The sequence below is a fragment of the Phoxinus phoxinus genome (assembly GCF_949152265.1).
Source record: "Phoxinus phoxinus genome assembly, chromosome: 7".
In the NCBI taxonomy this organism is placed as follows: Eukaryota; Metazoa; Chordata; class Actinopteri; order Cypriniformes; family Leuciscidae; genus Phoxinus; species Phoxinus phoxinus.
In genome coordinates this window covers 40,405,033-40,415,032 of record NC_136882.1, presented here as the reverse complement: position 1 = coordinate 40,415,032, position 10,000 = coordinate 40,405,033, and the positions used below count along the sequence as shown (strand labels likewise).

The following is a 10,000-nucleotide window of genomic DNA, read 5'->3' as shown; positions in this document are numbered from 1 at the left end:
TTGGAGTCTCTGTACATTATCCCCTCATCCGGGAACAGAAAGCCCAGTGGTGATTAATCCCAGGCCCATTGTTCCCAGTCCCGATCCTGAACGTTCCTCTACACAGAGCCCTGTTTCCCAGCACACAAAGGCAAATTAAAGCAGATTTATTAAGCAGCGGAGAGGCCTTTCAGATCCCGAATGTGTCCCACAGTCCGTGCCCAGCATTATGAGGCTCGCCGGGAGAAAGCATTCAGTGCTGGTGAATAGAGTTACCATAGCAGCGAGTTAACCACAACCCAGTGAGCACTGCCCACGGCACAGTCTCTCACGACCCACACACACACACACACACACACACACACACACTCTCTCTCTCTCTCTTATGAAGCCACTTCAATGCTACAATCTATTCCCACCCTTGCCAGAAACACTTGGGGAATCTTGTTTACTGTCCCGTGAGTTACAGAAAACCATTATAAGTTTCAGTCAACTGACCAAAATAATCGGATGATTCATATCCAATGAATGAATCAGTCTGACATTAGTACAAAACAGCTTCATATTATGGAAAAACAGCCAAACTAAAACAAATTATAATAATAATTTGGTATCAGAGTCTGAATTAAAGTAAAGGTAGGGTAGGTCAGAATTGTCTAAAAAAACTTTTATTCAAATTTGTTTCAACTGTCTTTATATACCAATACATAATTAAAATGCAAGTACTCTGAAAAAGAGAGTATAAAAAACTGAGTGACTCTAGTGTATTTAATCTTCAATAAACACAGCTCATTAATTCCATTCACTCCCGCCTAAAAACGGTGTGCGCGACTGCGCGCACGTGGGCGGAGCCAGTAATAGCGGCGGTAGTCATGGCGACGGAGAGTGACAGTCGCGCAAGCCAATCACTTGTTTCGTCCCGGTAGGAATTAATGAGCTGTGTTTTTTGAAGATTAAATACACTACAGTCACTAAATTTTTATACTCTCTTTTTCAAAGTACTTACATTTTAATTATGTATTGGTATATAAAGACAGTTTAAGCCAATTTGAAAAAAAAGTTCTTTAGACAATTCTTACCTACACAACCTAAGTAGCGGGACAAGTCTGGGAACATTGTCCGAGGGGCGGGGTAACCGCTGTCTTTCGGATTCCCTCTGCGCGCAATAGCGCTACAACCGACCAGCGCAACGAAGGAGGAGACAGAGTCCGAACACATCTTCCTTTTTTAAGAATGGCTTCAGTGCCGTTCTTTTCTCAAAGAAAAGCTTAACTCCGAGTCCTCCAGAGTCGCGCGGCCAAAGCCGGTTCGAAAGACCGCTGTTCGCCAGCCGCCATCTTCTTTGTTTTCAAGTAGCGCGGAACCGTCACAACTCCGCCGTCATCATGTTAAGCCCGCCCACCGACTCTATCCACGCTGTGATTGGCCTGACAAGAGTTTGGTGTTTCCAGCCGCAAGCCAACGGAGAGTTGCTAGGCGACGCTGGCTGATGAATAAAGTTTGCTGCTGCTACTATTCTAATTACATTTAACAGTCGAGTGACAGTCACAGAGGTTTTCGAAACATCACAATATATATTTTATATCTTAGAAATGGCCACAATTTAACAATACGTTCCCTTATTTTAATTAAATAGTGGCCATTAATTAAGAATTCGTTTGGACAACTTATCAATTCGTTGTTTGTTTGAGTAAATTGTGGCCACTTTGAACTAATTTGTTCCCTCGGTTTAGTTCAATTGAGGCCATGAATTAATCATATATTCCGACGACTTAATTTGTTACCTTGTTTTAGTAAATCGTGACCGGAATTAAGAATTTGTTCCGATGACTTAATTTGTTCCTTCGCTTTAGCAAATTGTGGCCATAAATTAAGAATTCGTTACGATGATTAATTTGTTACTTTGTTTTAGTAAATTGTGGCCACTTTGAACTTATTTGTTCCCTCGTTTTAGTAAATCGTGGCAAAGTTGAATTAATTTGTTCCCTCGGTTTAGTAAATTGTGGCCATGGATTAAGAATTCGTTGCGATGATTAATTTGTTACTTTGTTTTAGTAAATCGTGGCAAAGTTGAATTAATTTGTTCCCTTGGTTTAGTTCAATTGAGGCCATGAATTAATTATTTATTCCGACGACTTCATTTGTTACCTTGTTTTAGTAAATTCTGGCCATATATTAAGAATTTGTTACGATGATTAATTCGTTACTTTGTTTTAGAAAATCGTGGCAAAGTTGAATTAATTTGTTCCCTCGTTTCAGTAAATTAGGGCTAAGTTTAATTATTTTGCTCCCTTTTTCAGTTAAAGAGTGGCCATGAATTCGTTCCCACGACTTCATTCGTTCCCTCGTTTTAGTAAATCTTGGCCAAGTTTAACGAATACATTCCCTCGTTTTGATTGAACTAAAACAAGGGAATGAATTTGCTTCTGCATGACCAAGATTTACTAAAATGAGGGAACTAATTCATAAAATATGCTGACGTACTGGGAACAAACACATTAATTCATGGCCACGATATGCAGGGCTCCGTATACCCCAGAAATCAGAATACAGAAATATTTTGATAAAAGAAAATGTATTGACTTTGACAATAAAGTACAAATCTCCTTCCAGCGTCATTACTTTAAAGCATAACATCTCATTAAATATTTATATATATTTTTTATTATACTGTATATAAATTATATTATTAACTTGATTTTTTAAGAGACTTTTTCCATTGCGACATTATATTCCCAACTCTGTAATATTCCCAGGTGTTTTCTTGTATTATTCAAATTTTCTTTAGAATGAAATACTACAGAACACTGAATAAAGTCGTAGTCATATTTCTTCACTAGCCTTCTCGTTTCGCCTGTAATGATGTTTGTTTTCAGAGGAGCTGATGCTGTATTTAGTGCTGAGCTTCATTCCTCAAACACTGCTGTCGCTACACATCACTTATAAAATGCATCTCCTAAACACACACAAACACGCCACATTCCCCAATCATGAGCCGCATTTCACTCTTCCAGCTCTCCCTGCCAGTATACAGCTGTGGTCGTGCCTGACTCCTGACCACAATCCTGTCTTGGCACAGATTTAGTGCACTTCGTGTGGACGGCAGTGGAGAAACAGAGTTCTGTGGTATGAATGCGTGTCGTATGAATTAAATGTGGTGTCCACCATGTTGTCACTGTCATGCGAAGTCCAGTCACCTTTATTTATACAGCGCTTTTTACAATACAGATCGTATCTTTCATATTTATTGAATAACTCGTCTTCTGTCCAAACACACCGCACCATCTATGTCACCTGACGTAGTAAACATTGTAAATGCGAATTTTTGCGAAATATTCCTTTTTTGAATTGCCTGAAAAACCACCTCATGCGACCGTAAAAACTGGAGGAGGAGCAGAAGAGGAGAAGAGGAGGAGAGGAGGAGCAGAAGAGGAGGAGCAGAAGAGGAGAAGAGGAGGAGCAGAAGAGGAGAAGAGGAGGAGCAGAAGAGGAGAGGAGGAGCAGAAGAGGAGGAGCAGAAGAGGAGGAGCAGAAGAGTAGAGGAGGAGCAGAAGAGGAGGAGCAGAAGAGTAGAGGAGGAGCAGAAGAGGAGAGGAGGAGCAGAAGAGGAGGAGCAGAAAAGGAGGAAGAGGAGGAGCAGAAGCAGAAGAGGAGGAGCAGAAGAGGAGAAGAGGAGGAGCAGAAGAGGAGGAGAAGAGAAGGAGCAGAGGAGGAGCAGAAGAGGAGAGGAGGAGCAGAAGAGGAGGAGCAGAAAAGGAGGAAGAGGAGGAGCAGAAGCAGAAGAGGAGGAGCAGAAGAGGAGGAGCAGAAGAGGAGAAGAGGAGGAGCAGAAGAGGAGGAGCAGAAGAGGAGAAGAGGAGGAGCAGAAGAGGAGAAGAAGAGAAGGAGCAGAAGAGGAGGAGAAGAGAAGGAGCAGAAGAGGAGAAGAGGAGGAGCAGAAGAGGAGAAGAGGAGGAGCAGAAGAGGAGCAGAAGAGGAGAAGAGGAGGAGAGGAGGAGCAGAAGAGGAGGAGCAGAAGAGGAGAAGAGGAGGAGAGGAGGAGCAGAAGAGGAGGAGCAAAAGAGGAGAGGAGGAGCAGAAGAGGAGGAGCAGAAGAGGAGAAGAGGAGGAGAGGAGGAGCAGAAGAGGAGGAGCAGAAGAGGAGGAGCAGAAGCAGAAGAGGAGGAGCAGAAGAGGAGGAGCAGAAGAGGAGAAGAGGAGGAGCAGAAGAGGAGGAGCAGAAGAGGAGAAGAGGAGGAGCAGAAGAGGAGGAGCAGAAGAGGAGAAGAAGAGAAGGAGCAGAAGAGGAGGAGAAGAGAAGGAGGAGAAGAGAAGGAGCAGAAGAGGAGAAGAGGAGGAGCAGAAGAGGAGCAGAAGAGGAGCAGAAGAGGAGAAGAGGAGGAGCAGAAGAGGAGAAGAGGAGGAGAAGAGGAGGAGCAGAAGAGGAGAAGAGGAGGAGAAGAGGAGGAGCAGAAGAGGAGAAGAGGAGGAGAAGAGAAGGAGGAGAAGAGAAGGAGCAGAAGAGGAGAAGAGGAGGAGAGGAGGAGCAGAAGAGGAGGAGCAGAAGAGGAGAAGAGGAGGAGCAGAAGAGGAGGAGAAGAGAAGGAGGAGAAGAGAAGGAGCAGAAGAGGAGAAGAGGAGAGGAGGAGCAGAAGAGGAGGAGCAGAAGAGGAGAAGAGGAGGAGAGGAGGAGCAGAAGAGGAGGAGCAGAAGAGGAGGAGCAGAAGAGGAGAAGAGGAGGAGCAGAAGAGGAGAAGAGGAGGAGAAGAGAAGGAGCAGAAGAGGAGAAGAGGAGGAGAGGAGGAGCAGAAGAGGAGGAGCAGAAGAGGAGAAGAGGAGGAGAGGAGGAGCAGAAGAGGAGGAGCAGAAGAGGAGCAGAAGAGGAGAAGAGGAGGTGCAGAATCAGAGAAGAGGAGGAGCAGAAGAGGAGGAGCAGAAGAGGAGAAGAGGAGGAGCAGAAGAGGAGAAGAGGAGGAGCAGAATCAGAGAAGAGGAGGAGCAGAAGAGGAGAAGAGGAGGAGCAGAATCAGAGAAGAGGAGGAGCAGAAGAGGAGGAGCAGAAGAGGAGAAGAGGAGGAGCAGAAGAGGAGAAGAGGAGGAGCAGAATCAGAGAAGAGGAGGAGCAGAAGAGGAGGAGCAGAAGAGGAGGAGCAGAAGAGGATGAGCAGAAGAGGAGAAGAGGAGGAGCAGAAGAGGAGAAGAGGAGGAGCAGAATCGGAGAAGAGGAGGAGCAGAAAAGGAGGAAGAGGAAACTCAACATGAAACTTGCATGTTCTGGAAGATCATTATAGTCAACAGGATATGAAACGGTTTAAAGTGTGAAGAATACAGGTTTAAAACACTGCTGCAATAGCAGACACACAGTGTTTACATGCACACAAATAATCCGGTTATCATCAGATTTATGGCTCAAGTGGACTCGACTCATGTGAACACCGCAATAAATCTGTTTCAGTTTGATCCACATTACATTTAGATTGGATTGAAAGTAGCGATGTAATCCAATTAATGATTTTTAAAAAAACTAAGCTTGAATCCGATTTTTCTCAACTGGATTTAAAAACATCAATTTGAAATGTCTATCAAACTGGTCAATGGATGAGACAATAAAAAAATTATTTGCAGCAAAAAATAAATAAAAAGCATTTCATTTTCAATGTCCTCAAGGCAAAAATGACAATCATACATGACGCATATGCGCATGAGCTGAACTTTTGTTTGTAATGCATGCAATGCACATGTAAATGAAAACATGAATCTGATTATAACGTTGGATGGATTCCTATTGACCAAAATTAGTGCATATAAACATAAAAACTCTCTCTGAAGGAAGACTTGGAACAGAGACAAAGATCTCTGAAGACTTGGACCCATGACAGACCGACGCATGCAATAATAGTTTTTGGACTTTCATCAAAAGTAGTTTGGCCTCAAACCGTGCCTGAGTTGAACATAATATGCGATTTAAAACAACCAGAGCCCGTGTGATGCAGAGAACCGAGCGCAGCGCGTCACTGGTACCTCGTTTCTCCCGCCGCTCATCTTCAGTGTCGTCATACGAAGTTTCCATGGCAGAAAAACCACAAAACAATCCTGCAAACTTTCCCAGTTCTATTCCTTCGTTTTCTGTGTTTCTCTCGCTTTTCTCAAATATCTCTTCTTCTTCTTCTTCTTCACATCGCTGTCCTACCCAGAACCCACATACACACCAACTAAAGATGCTTCCCAGTCACGTCTGCACCAAATCACGGACTCATTCCCAGACCAGTGAAGGAGGAGGAGATCTGACAACACTGAAGGCCAACACACACTCGCTGCATACATTAACATATTTAAGAAACCGCTGGCCACAAACTAGCCTTCCATCTGCTGCCCGACCCATGAGAACCAGAGAGAGGGGGAAGTTTTCCCTGGACAATGGAGGACAGAGCGGATGGTGGACGCGGAGAGGAACGGAGAGAGCAGATGGAGGAAGAGAGAGCTGGAAACAAGAGACTTGGACCATGCTTTAAATAATAGTTTTGGGACTTTCATCAGAAGTCGTTTGATCAAACCGATTAAAAAGATAAAGAACTGACAGGAACAGTAACTCTAAAGCAGATTTGGTGGCTGGACTGATACTCATGGGAAGTTTGGGAATCGTACACAATCAAGTTCCTAAGCAGGAACACTAGGCGTAGGCGTGCAGATCATGCTTTATCTGTAGTTTATCACTCTTGTGCTGCCATAGACAGAGAGTTTGGCAGAGCAAAACACAATCAAATCATTATATTGAAGCTGTAGCTGCTTATTAATCAATGTTTTCAACTGTTCTGCTATTCCAGTACACAACATGGTAAACAGTTACACTATTATTTATGATCACTAGCTAAGCTTACATCCACTTGTCAATCGAATTATCTGAAGTTCAGTAAAAAACAAACGAACGCGAATAAAGCTGGTGAAAGTGTGTTTCCATCCGGCGGCTTTAAATCGGCTTTAAAAACCGGTGCGTAATGACGTCACATTGGTATCAAATTGGTATATCGAATTGATTTGAGACATTTTAAGGTGTTTCCGTTCATTTTCGCACTGAATCGCACAACATTCAAGCCAACATTTGCGAACAAAGTTTTGCTAGACAAAATTCAATTCATTATTTATTTGGCAAATAGCATTTCCATCAGCGTTTATCGCATAAGCCGTGTAACGATCAAGATGAGACCGAACACATTTCATTTGAGTCGATATTCATCAAATTCAATCGAATTTTATTGTTTCCATAAGGCATTTTTCATTCGATATCACTTTGGATAAAAACGTGTGGATGGAAACATAGCTAGTGTTTCTCAAACTGGGGTTCGGGAGTTGGTGAAACTATCGATTAAATCATACAAATCTAAAATTAAAATACATGTAAAAATACACTTACTAAGTGTAATGTACTATAGGGTTAGGGTTTGGTTGAGGGTTAGTTGCATGTAATTATGCATCATTTACTGTTATTACTATGTAACATATGTAACAAGGACACTGTAAAATAAAGTGTTACCCAATTTTTTTCATCATTCTGATGCAACTTAAAGGATTAGTTCACTTTTTAAAAAACTTTTGCTGATAATTTACTCACCCCGATGTCATCCAAGATGTCCATGTCTTTCTTTCTTCAGTCGAAAAGAAATTAAGATTTTTGATGAACACATTTCTCCATATAATGGACGTCAATGGGCCCCAAACGGGTCAAGGTCCAGATGACAGTGTCAGCGCCGCTTCAAAGGGCTTTCAAAATTATTATTATTATTATTATTAATTATTAAAGGGCTTTCAACGTAACTGCGTATTACGTGACGTCACAAACGCGCATCACAGAACAGAGCAAGGCGAGCGCTTGTGCTTATAAAACGTAAACTTTATTATTTATGTTTGAAATGACGATGGTTTCGCTAGATAAGACCCGTATTCATCGTCTGGTGTCGTTTAAAGCCCGTTGAAGCGGCGCTGACACTGTCATCTGGACCTTGAACCGTTTGGGGCCCATTGACGTCCATTATATGGAGAAATGTGTTCATCAAAAATCTTAATTTCTTTTCCACTGAAGAAAGAAAGACATGGACATCTTGGATGACATCGGTGTGAGTAAATTATCAGCAAAAGTTTTTTAAAAAGTGAACTAATCCTTTATAGGCAGCACATAATAAATTAGAAGCACTAAAATAAACTCCAGAATAGCTCAGTAAACTCTGTCTCCGCAGCCGACGGTGTGGAAGTGCTGGAGCTCGCAGGAGGAGGCATTGTGTTCGTCAACACGGGGTAACGAGAGGTTGAACAGCGGTCTAGTGTTCACTCACCCGTGAGCATCGGCTCTGTCTGACACACAAAACAGAAGGTTCTCAGAGCCTGGAGCCCCGTATGCCTCACACACACACACACACACACACACACACACACACACCTCGCTCAGCTTCCCAAGGGCCACCGGAGAGCCCAGATTCCCACAAGCTGTCTGGGATAACTGGAGGAATGTGGATCGAGAGGAAGACGGGGGATGTTCAATCATAGATCATGTGTCTCAGAATCTCTTTCTAGGTTTAATAAGCGACAATCAATTCACTCTTGTGGACTCCTTTAAGCCGACGACCTTCATGTGAACGAATATTACAGGCAGAACCACGACCGCATACACCAACAAACACCTCCACTGGTTTATTTCAGATGGACCTGCGGTGTGACTATGGAATAATTACAATATTCTAAGCATTCTCTTGAATAATGAGCTTTAAAACAATCTGCATGCGTCATAATTCTAAAATAAACATCAAATTTGTGTTTAAAATAGTTTTAGTTAAGAGTACAGGAACATCCACTACCCAAAAGTATTGCATATCAATGACCCACTTAGTGATTCCTATATATATAGACACACAGTGTTACCCACTAATAACTTTGACTGTGATTTTTCATAATGAACAAAACTATTTTAAGACTTCTCTTAATTACATATAAGGTCTCTACCGTTGGTTTGCACCATTGCTTTGGCAAAGTATCTGTCAAACGATCTAAACTTGAAAGTGAGATATGGCTTTGTGCCCACGCCAAATTGCAAAAGTCAGCGATTGAATTAAATAAGCATGTAGTCCGTTTGCGCTGCATGTTTATAAGCGATGTGATCACATGATCCGGTGTTTTCCGCGTCTCAGAACGGCTCAGAAAGAATGCAGTGAAGTTTAGCATTTGGTAAAGGCATTTTAAATGGCTTTTTAAAAATGGCGGGTGCAAGTGTATGGCATGTGTTCAGCCAATCAACGTACACTTGCGTCAAATAATGCACAGTTTCTCATTGTTAATTGTTTTAATGTCTTTATATACTTTTTTTTTAGTTTTGTGCATGTTGCAACACTGACCCATTTTCTGTGTATCAACAAACATTCAGCATCAGGTCACTGATTCAGCGCCACAACCCAGATGCATTTATGTCAATCAATCAGTGTGTTGACCCGTTCATGCAGCCAGTCGATGACGGAGGAGCCATCGAGAGGGAATATAGAGGAATACATCACTAAACTAACTCCATGTCCAGTGTCAGCATGTTCATCACACGACACACCGCTTCACGGTTTCTACTGTACATGCATGGCTTTCATTTCACAGAAATATATAAATGCGAGAAGCAAAATCTATTGATTCCACACTTTACATTTATATTCACTCAGAACACTGTTGTTTTTACTTCATATTACATTTTTGAAACACAAAAGGAGAATTCCCAGCAGCTTTTTCCCATTCAACAAAAGTAGATTGTCTGTCTATCTATATATCTATCTATCTATCCATCCCCATCCATCTATCCATCCATCCATCCCCATCCATCTATCCATATCCATCCCCATCCATCTATCCATCCATCCATCCATATCCATCCATCCATCCATCCCCATCCATCTATCCATCCATCCATCCATCCATCTATCCATATCCATCCCCATCCATCTATCCATCCATCCATCCATATCCATCCATCCATCCATATCCATCTATCCATCCATCCATCCATATCCATCCATCC

The 10,000-nt window shown here is 42.3% G+C and overlaps 1 protein-coding gene across 4 annotated transcripts in view; it reads right to left on the bottom strand.

Moving 5' to 3' along the window:
- gpm6bb (glycoprotein M6Bb) overlaps positions 1-10,000 on the bottom strand; it is a 46,112-nt gene that overhangs the window by 17,209 nt on the left and 18,903 nt on the right. The window contains exon 1 of one of the 4 annotated variants that reach the window (XM_079617529.1): positions 5,980-6,227. The exons of 2 other annotated variants lie outside the window; for them this stretch is intronic. In XM_079617529.1, coding sequence (XP_079473655.1) covers positions 5,980-6,028 — 49 coding nt within the window. In that variant the 5' untranslated portion in view covers positions 6,029-6,227. Of the gene's footprint in view, positions 1-5,979; positions 6,228-10,000 lie in introns of those variants that run through there. One more of the 4 variants, XM_079617531.1, reaches the window with a different exon arrangement.